The sequence below is a fragment of the Lepidochelys kempii genome, chromosome 20, assembly GCF_965140265.1.
Source record: "Lepidochelys kempii isolate rLepKem1 chromosome 20, rLepKem1.hap2, whole genome shotgun sequence".
In the NCBI taxonomy this organism is placed as follows: domain Eukaryota; kingdom Metazoa; phylum Chordata; order Testudines; family Cheloniidae; genus Lepidochelys; species Lepidochelys kempii.
The window spans coordinates 4,489,433-4,506,749 of NC_133275.1; the positions used below are offsets into that span (position 1 = coordinate 4,489,433).

General features: G+C 45.6%; 1 protein-coding gene across 3 annotated transcripts in view; it reads left to right on the forward strand.

The window, feature by feature from the left end:
• The window catches only part of SLC4A8 (solute carrier family 4 member 8), a 73,162-nt gene that overhangs the window by 14,073 nt on the left and 41,772 nt on the right, over positions 1–17,317 (forward strand). Inside the window, exons 1-3 of one of the 3 annotated variants that reach the window (XR_012155693.1) lie at positions 6,750–9,948; positions 10,505–10,586; positions 15,563–15,697. Coding sequence is in view for 2 of the 3 variants with exons in the window: in XM_073318320.1 (XP_073174421.1) it covers positions 9,781–9,948; positions 10,505–10,586; positions 15,563–15,697 (385 nt within the window). In the remaining variant the exon portion in view is untranslated. Of the gene's footprint in view, positions 1–6,749; positions 9,949–10,504; positions 10,587–15,562; positions 15,698–17,317 lie in introns of those variants that run through there. The other 2 variants (XM_073318320.1, XM_073318321.1) reach the window with 2 other exon arrangements.

Sequence of the window (17,317 nt, forward strand, 5' to 3'; positions counted from 1 at the left end):
CATTTTACACTAAGTGTCGCATTTCCTTTAAAGCTGGGCAGTTGATCTTGGTCCTGAGTAGGAGTAAGCCAGCCCATTACAAGAAGTGAATTTGTAGCATATAACTAATTAGCCGTGCTTAAAGAAAGAGAAGTAATTTATCACTTGTGAGAGAGAGGAGATGAGCACAGTATAAATAAGTGATTGGATTATCCCTGTATATGCCAGGTTCATATTCGACTGGGGCTCTGTGGAAGTTATTGCATCACCTGCACAATGCATGCTGGGAGACTCAATGAAGCAGGAGCCACCCGTCTGACTTCAGGCAATCTGAAAAGAAAGGATGGATTTTAAATAGAGATGGTTGAAACTCAGAATTTCTGTTCCATGGGAAATTCTGACATTTAGAAATTTCCTTTTTGTCCCGAATCAAAAAAAAAATTGAAGTTTCAAATTTTCCCTTTGAAATGAAAATTTAGAAAAATGTCATTTTGGAAGTATTGAAACAACCTTCTTGGAATGTTTCATTTAGCTAAAGGGCGAAGAGTTTCATTTTGACTTTATCAATTTAATCTCATATTATTTACAATAAATTAAATATTATATGTAATATTATGTACAAAATGAAATACTTTGACTGTATGTGACAGAATGGTAGCTGTATCCTAGGTTTCAGAGTAACAGCCGTGTCAGTCTGTATCCGCAAAAAGAAAAGGAGTCCTAGTGGCACCTTAGAGACGAACCAATTTATTTGAGCATAAGATTTTGTGAGCTACAGCTCACTTCATCGGATGCATTCGGTGGAAAATACAGTGAGGAGATTTATATACACAGAGAACATGAATTATCTGTGTATATAAATCTCCCCACTGTATTTTCCACTGAATGCATCCGATGAAGTGAGCTGTAGCTCACAAAAGCTTATGCTCAAATGAATTAGTTAGTCTCTAAGGTGCCACAAGTCCTCCTTTTCTTTTTGTAGTATCCTAGTCACTTAGATAGCTGCTAACAGAGACGATTGCAGGCAATTAACCTGTTATGTGGAGATTGTTGATACTTGGGCTAATGAGGTAATTAGCTCAATAAGGGAAGATATATAATTGGCAGGAACAGGAAGTAAGTGGGGAGAACAGAGAATGAGCTGGGTGTGGTAGAGAAAGTTGGGTGGAAGGCTTCTCTTGATGCCTGCCTGTACTGTGTCTGCGATGCTGAGACTCTAAAGATTAAAGATCCACATGGGGAAAAGAAATGGACTGTGTCTATTGTGAGTGAAACAACCCAGAGGGGCCTGGCAGCCTGGCACACCGGTTAGCGGAGACACTGTATCAAAATGAACCACTCCAACCGTATCAAAACGGAACATTTTGATAATTTTTTGTTGAAAATGTTGACGAAATTGAGATGTTCATGCAAAACATTTTGATTTTTGTCAGATCAGCACTTTCCGAAAGAAAACTTTTCTATCAGAATTTTTTTTGACCCCCTCTAGCTTTAAATGTATTACCTCTGCTGAATGTGCCTCTTACCCTTGGCATGCTGGGGCTTTTAACACTTATTCAAAAACTTTCTGCTATATGCAGTAGCGGACAGTGCCATTTATGGCTCCCTGGTTTTTAGAACAGATTTGTGCCCCCAGGATAATTAAAGCAGCCTAGGGGTTGCTCTAATCTATACCAGTTCAGGAGGGGTAGAGTGCTATATGCTCTGGCCATGCCCCCAACATCTTCCTCCCTGCATGCTATGCGAGTTCTTTGGTAGGTCCACAAGTCTGTAGCTTTATTTTTCAGTCTTTCGTTTGATTTCAGTCAAGACAAGCCCACAGAGGCCTTTCTCCAGGCTGACTCTATGCAAAAACTCCTGTCACGGGAACCAAGTTCAAGAAGCCTATGTATCAAAGAGATTTTAAACTAAGTGGAAAGAAAACTCTCTTGAATTTTGTTGTGGCGATGGCCGTGCTTGCTCTGAAGGATATAGCATCCATGTAAATGCCATCTGGGATGGACCCATTCCACAGATCTCTTGGATTCAGGTGCAATATCTTTTAAAAACCGCATAGAACCTTTCTGGCTGTGATGCGTATTTTCAGAAGCCAGTAGAATCAACCCCCCACTTGCTGTTTGCCATGCTGGGCCATTTGTCACCAGAGCGGAGAGTCATATGCCTCTTAGGGGTTACCAGGTGGACTAACTAGAGTAGTATTTAAGTGACCATTGTTCCCCCCCTCCCCCCCATTGGCGCAACGACTAGGATCGAAGTATTTAAGGGCTAATCAAGTTTTAAGTTGGCTTCTTTTTCTTTTTTAATCAAAAGTGATTGCTGTAAAGTTGCCCTCTATCCCTGTGGCTCAAATGGAGCATGCAGCAAACTAGGGGCTGAATTCAGTGATACCTGTGGTGAATTTGGTCCTAGGTCTGATCTGGACACTGGATTAAATACAAAAGGGGATTGACTAACTTCGCAGCCTTGTGGCCGAATTGAAAACCACCATGACATCGGAGGAACTGCAGGTAGTAGATGCTTGGGCTGCCGCTAACAGGATGGGGATTTAAAAAAGAATAATGTTACTAATAAAATATAAAAAACCAGTGGCAAACCTCATGATCACTTTAGGAAGTGAAATGCGCTAGCTTCTCAGCAGGAGCGGGGAAGAAAGAGAGAGGTGTTGCATTGGAAGCAAAATGTCTGAGAACATTTCAAAGGGATATAGACAGCAGCAGGTGTTAGGAGAATAGAAAAGGGGAAGAAGGAAAGGGCTCCGGCAATTTAGTACAGCAAAGGGAATGTTGAAGGAATAAGGACCAATGTAAGTATGCAGTTAGTTCATGCGGCTAGAATCCTGCATTGAATATCCTGAATAGAGGATGTACTAGATAGATTTCAGAGTAACAGCCGTGTTAGTCTGTATTCGCAAAAAGAAAAGGAGGACTTGTGGCACCTTAGAGACTAACCAATTTATTTGAGCATGAGCTTTCGTGAGCTACAGCTCACTTCATCGGATGCATACTCTGGAAACTGCAGAAGACATTATATACACAGAGACCATGAAATTCTCTGTGTATATAATGTCTTCTGCAGTTTCCACAGTATGCATCCAATGAAGTGAGCTGTAGCTCACGAAAGCTCATGCTCAAATAAATTGGTTAGTCTCTAAGGTGCCACAAGTACTCCTTTTCTTTTTACTAGATAGATGTGTGTCTGACAGCTGCTACAAAGCAGAGACTCGCTGAGAGTAATAAAGGGGGTACCTTTATTTGGGGATTCTGACATTTCCGGGTCCCAGTCCCCTGGTTCAGGTCCGGGTTATGCACCTTCATAACGCTCATATGATAGGATTCAGAGTCCACAAACTTCTGTTGAGGTTGAGAGGCTTTGCCATCTAGAAAAGGTATAAAGTCCTGACCAAACTTCCCCCTTAAGGGCATGCTTAGTAGGAGACTATGGAAAGAACTGTGTAGGTTTCCTGCCATTCCCTGGGATTTCTCTGGGGGAGCAGGTGATTAGGCCCTTTGTTACCGCTGGAGAAATGTTACATGTGCCCCAGCTTTCCTCTCCTGCCCCGTGAGAATTGAGAACTCCTGTTCTCGCTTCCGTAACATGCTGCAACCACTTCTCAAAGCAGGGCAGGGGCTACGAAAACACTCCCCTGCCAATGACCGTTATTCCTCTGCTGTTGGTAACTTTCTCCCCTCTAACTATGGCTCTACCCTTCAAGATTGTCCTTGATTGATCAGGAATATTGATTATCGTATTTCGGCAATAGCCTCCTGTTAGGGCTGCTGACTTCTCCAAATCGCCCAGTGATTCGAGCTCTTGGAATTTTTCTCTTTATAGGGATTTAGGACCAGACCCTCAAAGGTATTTAGGCTTCTAACTGCCAGAGAAACCAGTTACAGATCAGGGCCACAGTGCTGGTGAAAGGAGCCAGGAGTCACAGCCCTGCTGGATGAAATGTCTCTGCATATCCAACTGGGTGCTTACATTCTCCCAGTCACAAGGGCTTTTCAGCGCTTGGGCCGCTCTCAGGAGTCTAATCTGTGCCCATTGGAATCCGTTGACTTCAGTGGTGCAGTAGGATCAGACCCTAAAAGGCGCAGGGAGGAGTTAGAGCCGAGGGCCATCCGATGCAGCTGGTTGGCTGCAGAGTTGAGCAGAAGGTGAACCCTCTTTTGTGGTGGGGGTGGGGTGCACAACAGCTGGCCTCCCCCTTACTCAAGTCTGGGCCTTAATGGTAGAATCTGGCCCAAAGTTTGGAACAGGATCAGGCTGTTTATACTGCAGCCATCCCCGGGGTATAAGCATTAGGGGGCCTCAGAATGACAGCTCCTGACTTGCTTCGTGCTAAGCTCAAGTCTGGGTTTCCTGTTTGATCTGTTCCTCATGTACTAGATTTTAAAGCAGTAATCGCAGAGACCTAGCGGCCGATCTGTGGTGTCGGAGAAATCCAAGCAGTGCCTTGTGAACAGACACCCCTGGCATTAGTGCTCGTGGGAAGTTCTCACTGCGTCTCGAGGCTGATCTTTTTCCTTACTTAGCCCAGGTCACGCTGGAAAAGCTTTGTTGGTGTGGCAGCAAACCTGCTAGCGTAGACCTAGCTTCACTCTCCTCCGCCGTGATACCTGCAAAAACACTTGACTCCCTCCCCCCCCACAAACTCACTCTCCTGCTGGTAATAGCCCATCCAAAGTGACCACTCTCTTTACAAGGTGTATGATAATCAAGGTGGGCCACTTCCAGCACAAATTCAGGTTTTCTCCAGCAGGAGAGTGAGTTTGTGTGTGTGGTTTTTGGAGGGGGGCGGTGAGAAAACCTGGATTTGTGCTGGAAATGGCCCAACTTGATTATCATACACATTGTAAAGAGAGTGGTCACTTTGGATGGGCTATTACCAGCAGGAGAGTGAGTTTGTGTGTGTGTGTTTTGTGGGGGGGGAAGGGGGGAGAAAACCTGGATTTGTGCTGGAAATGGCCCAACTTGATTATCATACACATTGTAAGGAGAGTGATCACTTTAGATAAGCAATTACCAGCAGGAGAGTGGGGTGGGAGGAGGTATTGTTTCATGGTCTCTGTGTATATAATGTCTTCTGCAGTTTCCACAGTATGCATCCGATGAAGTGAGCTGTAGCTCACGAAAGCTGATGCTCAAATAAACGGGTTAGTCTCTAAGGTGCCACAAGGACTCCTTTTCTTCTCACCTGACAATAGTTAGCCTGGTGGTGTGCTGACACCACGGCTTATCAATAGTGTCTCATTGTTTCCTTGTTCTCTCCCATCTGTCTGTATCCAGCGATCGATCCAGCGGGGGTCGATTTATCGCGTCTAGTCACCGCGGTAAGTAGTAAATAGATCTAAGTACGTCGACTTCAGCTACGTTATTCATGTAGCTGAAGCTGCGTAACTTAGATCGATCTCTCCCTTAGTGTAGACCAGACCTTAGATTGTAAGCTGTTTGAGACAGAGACCATTTTTTGGTTTGGTGTTTGTACAGAATCTAGCACGGTGGGGCTCATAGGTGCCACAGTAATACAAATATTAAACAATAATAATAATTCTGGCAAAAAATTCTTTTGCTTGTGTAGTTTGTACTGGGTCCCTGAACAAAATAGGCTATATGGACCGAACACTTTTATGCTGGTATAACTGTGTCTACAGTAGGGCTTTTGCTGTTATAGAAATGCTGCAACCCCCCCCCCCAAACAAAAAACCTACCCACCCACAAATCACACCCCTGTAGACATTACATTACCAGCAAAAGTTCCTAGTGTAGATCTGGCTTTAGATTCACACCCATTTACCAATGTTTTACACATCACTTCTGAATTTCACACATTTAGTCTACCCCAGTGTAAGGGGATCCAAACTGATCTAAGTTACACATAGAAGGGGTTGGGAAAAGGTGTGAATTATACCCAGTTAGATTCCCTTTGACTCACCTCTGAGTTGGCCCCAAGTCAATATTTGCCAACAGCTACCACACTGTAGTATCCTACATTACCACAGTTTCCTCTGAGAACTAAGGAAGTTAATAAATATATTGACCCTGTGGTATCAGGTGGCAAATATTGACTGTTTAAATGGCAACCACTGCTGTTTTAACTCCCAGCAATAGTGATTCTTTTCATTAGCAAATACAGGGCAAAGGGTTCGCCGAAGCCACACGGTGCAGCGTTGCTGCAGACTGTTTTAGCAGCTTTAGTGGCTGTTGCACTGTATCTGCTTTGTTAGTTAAATTGCATTGGATTCATAAAAGGGTGCAATGCACTGAGGTGAGGTGTGCAGCTCACCGTCCTATTTCCATGATCGGCTGATGTGTAGTGTACGTCACATGGGTTATTTCATCCACTCTATGCGTTTGAAGGTGGCATGTTTTGGTCGGCATGCAATTGACATCCTTGAACATGTGGAGGAGTCCGGTGGTACCAGACTCCTCATTGTTTTTGTGGATGCAGACTAACACGGCTACCCTCCTGATACTTGAATATGTGGGTGATGTACCTGAACAGCAAGTCTGGGAATGGGCTACATAAATGTGATATCCACGGTCTTGAGTACAGTGAGCCTCTCCCACCTTGGTCAGACCTCTTTGCAAATGCTAGCTCAGGCAGGAATGCAAAGGGCAGGCAATACTGAAGGCTTTAATTGGAAAGAATTTTCTGTAGTATCTGGCTGGTGAATCTTGCCCATATGCTCAGGGTTTAGCTGATCGTCATATTTGGGGTTGGGAAGGAATTTTCCTCCAGGGCAGATTGGAAGAGGCCCTGGAGGTTTTTTGCCTTCCTCTGTAGCATGGGGCATGGGTCACTTGCTGGAGGATTCTCTGCACCTTGAAGTCTTTAAATCATGATTTGAGGACTTCAATAGCTCAGGCATAGGTGAGAAGTTTTTCGCAGGAGTGGTGGGTGAAATTCTGTGGCTTGCATTGTGCAGGAGGTCAGACTAGATTATCATAATGGTCCCTTCTGACCTAAATATCTATGAATCTATGAAAAACAACCGGTGCTGAAGAGTTTAAATTTGCATTACATATAGTTTTGCAACAGTGGTGCAGGGCTATTGCTTTTATATGCTCCCTTGAAGAAGGGCCAGATAAGACAAAATGCTAATCAGGATCTGAATGATGTCTCAGAAATGAAGCCACTTACTGTCTGCGGTGGTTCCATGCCTTGAAACCTTGCCAGAGGTGATCTGGGTGACTGTTGCTAAGAAGGGACAGACAGAGGCAGAGATAGTTACAGGAGTAATTAGGAAATGGAAAGTCAACTGGTCTTGTAATGATAAGCCTGCTGCTAGGTAACATGAATTAATTCTGCAGAATAGGACCAATTTGCTTTCTTGCAACAAAGTAGTAACAAGTTTACTCTGAAATTGGAACTTGGGGGGCTACTAAGCATTAATTCTCGTTCTCCGACTGGAACCACCTCTGGTATTTCAGCTGTTTCCTGTTATTTTTAGTCGCCATAGCTAGGATTCTCCTAGGAATGAAAGTTGCTTATTTACAAGCGCTGTTGCTCCTTTGAAATAATAATGCAAAAGAGAAACAAACAAACAAACCCCCAGCACCACCAATTTAAGGTGACAATTCCAATTTAAGGTCTTTTTCTGTGGAGTTATCGTTCTCTTTTTAACGAAACTCCAGCACATTCAAAACATCAACATGACTTGGGTCTGTCATAAATATGCCAAAATTAAGCAGAGAGTGATAGCTGCCATTTTGGCCGGGTTTGAACTGCAGATCTCCAGAGCTGAAAAAGTGTAAGCTATTATAACTTGAGCTAAAGCTAGGGCTTATATGCTCTGTGAATCAGACACAGAAGGGAGCCTGTAACACATGATCACCACTGGGTTACAATAGCCCCTCCGTTCTCAGGTAATGCCCCAGACAGCACAATTCCAGTTCACCTCCTGATTTACCTTATCTACCTGCCTCACCACTTCTGTTCAGCTGTTTGCTTTTGGATCCCTCAATCCTCCGCTGTTCTCCTTCTTGTTAGTATGGTTGCATCCAGAGTCCCTAACCAAGATCTAGGCTCCATTGTGCTAGTCCAGTAAGAGACCATCCCTGCCCCAAAGAGCTTGTGGTCTAAGGAACTGGAACAAGCTCATGGTGAGCGTTTTTATTTTAAAAAGTTGACTTATTCCAGCTGCCTGTTCCCTGTTAGAGGTTGCAAATCTGTTGGGGGCACCCCACACAAGTCGTGGGAGTCTCTAAACTTTGTTCTTTCCGAGGGTCTTGATTACAGAGTGTATTTTGTAACAAAATCCATGCATGCCCAGTGTGCTGCACCCACATGTCCAGACTGGACTGTGAGAATGTGCTACCCCATCCAGTAATAGAGAGTGAGATGCAGCAAACATCAGCCAGAATGGCCAGTTCAGAGCTGAGTGGTTTGTTTGCCTCTACCAGATTTAAAGGGCTAGTCACCCAGAAAGGTATGCAGGAAAAAAAATCCAATTCAAGGATAAAAGGGTGGAGGAGTGGGTGACAAAGAAAGGAGCTGCTTGTGTGTATCCCTTCTGAAGCAGATGGAGGTGTTAATTACTTCTCCATTTACAAGTTAGTGCACTATGGATGTTGACATAACATATGCTTTTAAATCAAGCTTAGTGTTCTTGTTTGATTCGAGCCAATTAATATGTATAAGCAACATTCATTGTAGTTTTCCTGTTTCCACATAGCAGCATTGCCAACTCTTGCAATTGTATTGATTTTCAATTTTAATAGCAGAAATGTATCATGAAGAGAGGGGCAAAATATGTTCAGTTTTTTCCCAGAAGGTGCCAAAACCGCAGCATAAGTCTGAAATGCAGGTGGTCTTTGCTTCTTTGGTCAGAAAGGGGTAACCCCTTTCCGCAACACCGAGGACAGGGAGAAGCAAGAAGGACTCGTGTGTGTCCTTATTGGTTGCTGCTAAGCTTCAATTCTGTAGCTTGTCTCCTGTGAATTTTGAGATATGAACATTTTCTCTGGCCTGAATCGTTTTGGGAATTACTGCACGTGTGACCCGCTGGTCAGTGTGTGTTGTGTCCCCTTCTATGTGGGTTTTTTTTGTTTTTTGTTTTAACCAATATAGTCAGACCCTTGTGTGGACATAGTTTTACCAATTTAAAGGTGCTTTCTACCAGCATAACTTATTCCCCATCCCATATGGGAATAAATTATACCGGTATATGCACACTGAAACCATTATACCTGCTTCCACACCAGGGGAGCTTTATCGCTTTAACTGTACTGGTTAAACTATACCGGTATAGTTAAAGTGGTACAACTTTTGTGCATAGACAAGGCTTGAGGTTGGATTAAAAATTATGAGCTTTACCCCATCCCCTCCAAATGGTTGGGATCAATTTATTTATCTTGTGTTTTTCTTAACTTTTACGGTACACTTTGCCCCCCCCCCCCCATTTTTGAGCTTTTCTCTGTAATGACGAGGGCTTTTAAAAAAAGGAACCTGTGGTTGCATGAGAATCTCATGACTCCAGTTGCTAGGGCTTTAAGAAAACCACCAAATATCTCAAGACTCGCAGCAAAATCATGAGGGTTGGCAATGCTGCGATCCATTATGTTGCTGATATTTAACTAACAGCCTTTCACTGAGCTCCTTGCTTTTTCAAGAGTTCTGCTGGTCCCAGTCAGGATGGGGGTTGAATTGTGGTAGGTCAGAGGTGGGGAAACTATGGTCCGGGGGCCACATCCGGCCCTCCAGACGTTTTAATCCAGCCCTCAAGCTCCCACTGGGAAGTGGGATCTGAGGCTTGCTCCGCTCCAGCTGCGGAACAGGGTCGGGCTCTTACCCCACTCCGCATGGATCCTGGAAGCAGCAGCACATCCCCCCTCTGGCTCCTACTCCTCCCATTGGCCGGGAGCTGCAGGAGCGGCACCTGCAGACGGGGCAGCGCACACATCCGCCTGGCTGCGCCTCTGCATAGGAGCCAGACGGGGGGGACATGCTGTTTCTGGAAGCTGCTTGAGGTAAGCACCACCCGGAGCCTGCCCTCCTGCCCCAACCCCCTGCCCCAGTGCTGATGTCCCTCCTGCCCTCTGATCCCCTCTGTCCCAGCCGGAGCACCCTCCTGCACCCCCAACCCTTCATCCCCAGCCCCACCCCAGAGCCCGCACCCCCAGCCGGAGCCCTCACCCTCCCCTCTGCACCCCAACCCCCAATTTTGTGAGCATTCATGGCCCGCCATACAATTTCCATACCCAAATGTGGCCCTCAGGCCAAAAAGTTTGCCCACCCCTATGTTAGGTGCTGTACAAACACATAGGAAGACACATGGTTGAAGTTTTACCAGTGGGAGCAGAGTTAGGCCAACACTGCTTTTGAGAATCCCATGCTGTGCTTCTAAGTAGACCTGTGCCAATGTTTCGATGCCACCAAATTTGCATTTTTTCACCAGCAAGGACTTTTGGTTGATAAATAGCATCCCACTCTTCTCCTAAGTCACTTTGAAAATCTTGTGCACAGTGAGTAAATTAGGAAATTGCTTCTATCTAGTTGCACATTTTTGTGTTGTTTTTTAAACAGAGAGTTGATGAAGAGGCGGTGGTGGATCAAGGTGGGACCAGTAATGTCGTCAATATTCATTATGAGAAAGAAGAGCTGGAAGGTAAGGTCCAAGCCTGCAGCTGATAACTATATTTTGCAGTTTTTCTAGTACATCGTTAATGTCTAGCTAGATGGAACCTGGAGTAAATGTACTTCTTGGCTAATAAAGTTCCAGATCAGATAAATGATGGGCCATAACTCAACTTCCATCGGTCTCTTTGCGATTGGATTGCCCCCCCCATCCCCCATTAGCGCTGAAATTTACTTTTCCTTACACACCTGAGGCCCGGTGTTCCATTGTGCAGTCCTTTACACCAGTGCAAAGGGAGGTGTAAATTGTCAGCATTCAGGCTTGGCAGCATTTTACGCCCACTGGCGTAAATGGCAGCACGAGGGCAGAACAACAGAGAATCAGACTCTTTGGACACGGTTGAACTTTGCAATGCTAATTCACCCGCATGACATTTTTGTACCAGCTGGAAGACAAAATGCTTAAAGAGTCATTGCCCAAGCTGTAAAAGACAATGGAGTCTCATTCCCATCAGTCTGGGGTGTTAGTGTGCATGAGACTCTGGCCCATTAACTGGCCTCATGCTAAAGAGAAGCAGTGGGACTTGAGAGCAGATCTGGGCAATCTGTGGGTAGTCCGTGATTTGTCATTTGACAAACTGAGCCCTGTTTCAGCTTGCAAGTTATCCATGAATAAAATGTGTTCCTTCTCACAACCTGTTCGACCACGGCGTGCAAACCTTGTCTGGGGATCCAAAGCCCCGGCTGGGATGATTTAGTTGGGGATTGGTCCTGCTTTGAGCAGGGGGTTGGACTAGATGACCTCCTGAGGTCCCTTCCAACCCTAATATTCTATGATTCTATTCTATGATTCTATGATTCCTTCTGCTGAGAAGCTCCCAAAGGAAAGAAACAAATAGGAACCCAGTTAGTTTACCCAGGAATTAGCTGACCCAATGCTAAGCAGGAGAGTTCCTATTTGCACGGAATGCCACATTGTATTGGACATTCTGTCAATTGCTGAGAGTTTTTAATTGTGATGATTATTTTGCTTGTGCATAGAGATCAACCGAGCACGTGGCCCCATTGTGCTAAGTGCTATACAAACATAGAGCAATGGACGGAGGTGCAGAGACCGGCTAAGGAGAGGAAAAAAGGGCATAAGGGCAGATCTACACTTAAAACACTGCATCGGTGCTTCAGTGAAAATGCTACTATGCAGATGGAAGAGCTTCTCCCGTCAGCGTAGCTAATCCACCTCCGTGACATGGCTCTGACTACACTGGGGGTTAGGTCGGTACAACTGCATCGTTCAGGGGTGTGGATTTTTCACACCCCTGAGCAACGTAGTTATACTGATGTACGTTCATAGTGTACAAGCGATCAAGGTGATGGGGTGGCAAACGGCATGTTAATCCCATCAGTTTTGATTTTTTTCCGGGTGGGGAGTTTTTGGGAGGGGATTAGCTAAATAGAGAGACGAGGGAGGGGAGAGGGGATGCAGAGGGGAATAGGACTGGGTGAAGAGGGAAGGGAGAAAGAACGTGGGGAAGAACAGCAAAGGGAGAGACTATCCAGCTGACAAAGTGGACAAATCTCTGACGTCATTGCTCGTGGGCCCCTGCTGCAGAGCCATGTCTGGCGCTGCCTCCATGCTGTGTCCTATCGCAGCCTAGTGTTTTGAGTAAAGACCAACCCTCGTGAGGGCTCAAAACATATTTAGAAAAGAAGAGAGAGAGCACTTTGGTTCTGCTGACTCTGTGTGCGTTGTTCAGGGCACGGAGATACACCATTCAGGCTGTGTCTTCAACACGCCTGGCCTAAAGATTTCTGCACTTGCCTTGCACTGGAGTCGGTGATGACCCAGAATACAGGGCAACATATAACCCGACCTTTCGATTTTTGCTTCATCCCCGTCCCTGCTTTCACAGATTTCAAAGCCAGAAGAGGGATCACTATGATGACCAAGTCTGACGGCTTGCATAACAGAGGCCAGAGAATCGCATTAAATTTCAGGTTCATTCTGGCAAAATGGGCTTAAATTAGTAATAAGAGAGGCAGCAAACATTTTTCATATTTAAAAAAAATTATAAATAAAGGAAAAAAAAACTCCAGAGGAAACAACATTAGAAATAGCAGATGGGTGGGATGACTAATCACCATGTTTTCTCAGTCGAGCAGGTAGAAAAACCCAGCTTTGATAGGCCACTGGAATAATTTGAATGCTTAAGGTGTCTGGCTGTGATTTGTCTAATACAGTTCATTATCAGGAGATTGGCCCAATCTCCTCTCATGCTATGCCTTAAGCAAGCTTTGAAAATAATTACCTTCTGCCTCTGCTTAATGAGCTGTTGGGATCGTTGTCCTATTAAAGTTGTAAATTGCAAAGAGGGTTGTTTCTTTCTTAAGGGCGTTTTAAATCAAGCTGCCGCCTTGTTTTTGAAACTTTGTAATAATAAAATAAACCAGATATGTCAGCTCTAAAATAGAACAAGTCCATGACCTTTAAGAGGCCCTGTGAAAATGGCTCCTTTGCAGATATCTGACTGACGCAGTTGAGAGAATATAGGCTGAGTTCTTGTCTAAATGAGAAAGTTGCACTGGTTTTACTTAAATCGGTTTTTAAACCCGCGTAGTTAAGTCAATGCAAACCTCTATGTGGATATTCTTATTTTGATTTAAGAGCAGCTTATTTCTGTTTAGCTTTAACCTGTTTCCAGTTGGCCGAAGACAAACCAAAATAAACCTAGTTTAAAGGCACACAACATCTTGTCAGTCCAGACTAAAGAATTAGGAGGCTAGATTTGTATGTTTGATGCTCTTGCTTCTTACACAAACTTTCCTATCTTACAGATCTGGTTGGGAATTTTCTATTGAAAATATTTTCCCACCGAAAATGCAGTTTCTGCACAATCAGAATTCGAATTTTGCTGATGTTTTCCAATTTTCTGTTGAGGTTCATTTGAATGAAGTGTTGTGTTTCACATCAGTTCTGCCCGAATCAAATAATTTCGGCTTGCTGAATTGAATCAAAATGTTTAGGTTTGAGTCAGTTCAGCTTTAGACTTTGGCACCCCAGTGCCTTCTGGGCGGTGCGGTTTTGGTGCTTCATGCTCCCATTCTACACTATCCACTTGCCAGACTCTATCTCCCATGATGCATAGTGGTCTGCCCTCTGGCCAGGCCGCGTAGTGTAAGTGCATCATGGGCGATGTAGTCAGATTGGGGAGCTGGGGCCATATGGGAGAACGAGAATGAAAGGTAACTGAACGATGTCTCCCACTGGGGCCCCACGGTAGGTGCAGTTTATAGATTCCGAGGCCAGAAGGGTCCGTTGTGATCATGTTGTCTGACCTCCTGTGTAACACAGGCCAGAGACCCGCGGCGCACAAAACTGAACACCCTAGCCCTGCCCCTTCCCCGAGGCCCCTCCCCCCTGACCCGCCCCTTACTGAGGCCCCGCCCCCGCCCACTACATTCCCCCTCCCTCGGTGGCTCACTCTCCCCCACCCTCACTCACTTTCACTGGGCTGGGGCAGGGGGTTGAAGTGCAGGGGGGTGTGGGCTCTGGGGTGGGGCCGGGGATGAGGGGTTTGGGGTGCAGGAGGGGGCTCCAGGCTAGGGGGTGGGGCCGAGGGATTTGGAGTGCGGGAGGGAGCTGTGGGTTGAGATAGGGGGTTGGAGTGCAGGAGGGAGTATGGGCTCTGGGCTGTGGGGTGCAGGCTCTGGGATGGGGCCAGGGATGAAGGGTTCAGGGTGTGGGTAGTAGCTCTGGGCTGGGGGTTGGGGTGCAGGGGGGGGTGAAGCTTCCAGCTGGGGGTGCAGGCTCTGGGGTGGGCCTGGGGATGACGGGTTTGGGGTGCAGGAGGACACTCCAGGTTTGGGGGGCTCAAGGTTGGGGCAGGAGGTTGGGGCTCGGGGTTGAGGCGTGGGCTTACCTCGGGCAGCTCCTGGTCAGCGGCGGGTCTAAGACGGGCTAGTCCCTACCTGTCCCGGCACCACTCTGTCCCCCGGAAGCGGTCAGCAGGTCCGGCACCCAGGCATCCCAAGTTTGCATTAGCTCTTTTGGCCACAGAGTCACACTAGGAGCTCATGTGCAGCTGGTTATCCACCACCACCCCCAAATCTTTTTCAGAGTCACTGCTTCCCAGGATAGAGTCCCCTACTCTGTGAGCATGGCCTGCGTTCTTTGTCCTTAGGTGTATAAATGTGGATGTAGCTGTGTGAAAATGCACATCTCTTTGAATCAGTGGCCTGTTCTCTTCATTATTTACCACCCTGCCAATTTTTGGGTCATTAGCCAACTCCATCATGATGAATGCTGAACTGACTTGGTACGAAACGGTCCGATGTTTCCAAATCAAAATGTTCCTGAAAGTTTTGGTTCATGAAAACTTTTGATATTTCACTTTTTCTTTCCCGATTCAGGATGAAAACAGAAGCTGAAATATTGGAATTTCCCCCTGGAATGAAATTCTGATGTTTTGCTCAACTCTATCATTGTACGACCTAAGTCAGCGGTTCTCAAACTTTAGCAACCTGAGGACCCCCATTTTGATGTCAAATATTTTGCAGAGCCTCAAGCCCTCTGCTCAGCCCCAGGTCCTGCCCCCACTCCACCCCTTCCCCCAAGGCCCCACCTCTTCCCACCCCCCGCTCCACCCTTGCCCCTCCTCTTTCTGCCCCCTCCCGCAAGCGTGCCCAGTCCTCACTCCTTCCCAGTGCCTCCTACACGCCGCTGAACAGCTGTTGCCGAGCGTGCGGGAGGCTCTGGGAAGGAGAGGGAGGAGTTGAGGGACAGGGAGGAGTTGATCAGCGGGGCCCGCGGACCTCCTGGAGTACCCTCGTGGACCCGTTTGAGAAACACTGACCTAAGTGTTGTTTTGTTTTTTTTTACTGACTTTTAACGTTATAAGTTATGAAGAGCAGCGATATGAAGAGCAATGTTATGCCATGGGCACCATTCATCTTGACAGGCACTGTGGGGCCAAGAGTGACACTGACTAATGCGCTTCTGCTTTGTTGCAGGGCACAGAACACTGTACGTTGGGGTACGGATGCCTTTGGTGAGACAAAGCCACAGACATCACAGGAATCATGGCCAAAAACATAGGAAACGAGACCGGGCGAAGGGAGCCATTCAAGAAGAGCAGGAATCTCATGGTAAATAAAACCTCAGGCTAATGTATGATGGGAACATAGTGTGCGTTTAATGATGGAAGCATAACTTATGTAGGTAATGGGAATAAATATTTTTTAGTCGATCCATCGATTCCGATGCCAGAAGGGACCATGATGATCATCTAGCGTGACTCCTGTATTACACAGGCGGGAGATCTTCCCCAAAATAGTTCTTAGAACAGATCATTTAGAAAAACCCAGAGTCTTGATTTGAAAGTTATCAGGGATGGAGTATCCACCACGAGAGTTGGTAAATTGACTGGTGTTGCTTTTCTTGGGATAACATGGGGCACTGGACGTTGAAAGTTCATTGCCCAATCTCACCCCAATGAAAGCAACATCTGAAATTTTTAGTCGTTTTAGTTGCTCTGAAATAGTTGGAGCCAATCTCGTGCTAGTTAGCGTGTACGAAAATTAAGAGGGGAAATCCTGGCTCCACTGAAGTGAGTGGGAGCTTTTGCTTCATGAGGGCCAAGAATTTACTCCTAGTAATTCAGTTTATGATCAGCATTTATTATTTGTAGAGGAAGCACCCAGAGGCCTCTACTAGGATCGGGGCCCCATTATGCTAGGCGTGATACAGACACATAGCAAGCAGCGATCCCTGTCATAAAGGAGCTTACAGTTGAAATAGATAAGACAGAGGAAAGGTGGAAGAGAAACATGCAGCATACCAGCAAAGTTATCCAAGTGAAAGCTGGGAACAGTCGTGTTATTTCATGATTCGTTTTTACTTTTTGGCTCTGTTCTTTTCTTTGGGGGATTTTTAATTTGCAAAATACATTTATAATAATAGAATCACAGAAAGGTAGGCCTAGAAGGGACCTCAAGAGGTCAGGTAGTCCATGCCCTTATACTGAGGCAGGACCACATATACCTTGCCAGGTGTTTGTCTAACCTGTTCTTAAAAACCTCCAATCACTGGGATTCCACAACCTGTCTTGGAAATCTATTCCAGTATGTAACTATCCTTCTTGAATAGCTGGAAAGTTTTTCTTACTATCTAACCTACATTTCCTTTGCTGCAGATTAAGCCAATTATTTCTTGTTCTACCTTCAGTGGATGTGGAGAACAATTAATTGCTGTTCTCTTTGTAACAACCCTTAACATATTTGAAAATGGCTATCCTGTCCCTTCTCCCAACCAGTCTTCTTTTCTCAAGACTAAACATAGCCATTTTTTTTAAACCTTTTCCTCATCTGTCACGTTTTCTAGATCTTTTATTATTTTTTTTTGCTCTTCTCTGGGCTCTTTCCAATTTTTCCACATCTTTCTTAAAGTGCGGCGCCAAGAAGTGGACGCAGTACTCCCGCTGAGGCCTTGCCAGTGCTGAGTAGCGTGGGCCAATTACCCCCAGTATCTTACATATGATACTCCTGGAGTAGGGGTGAGGTGAGATGGGGAAGTATGAATTAGCGGAAAAGACAGAGGCATTAACTGAAAGGTCACTAACATTATGATGTATTTAGGACCAAACTCAGTAGGGAATTTGGGGTGTTGCCATGACAATACTCAACACTGGGGCTTTATTCTGTTATGTTTTATGTAAATCTACTTGCTGTAACGTCTCATGCGAACAACATCATGTAAACATGGGCCCT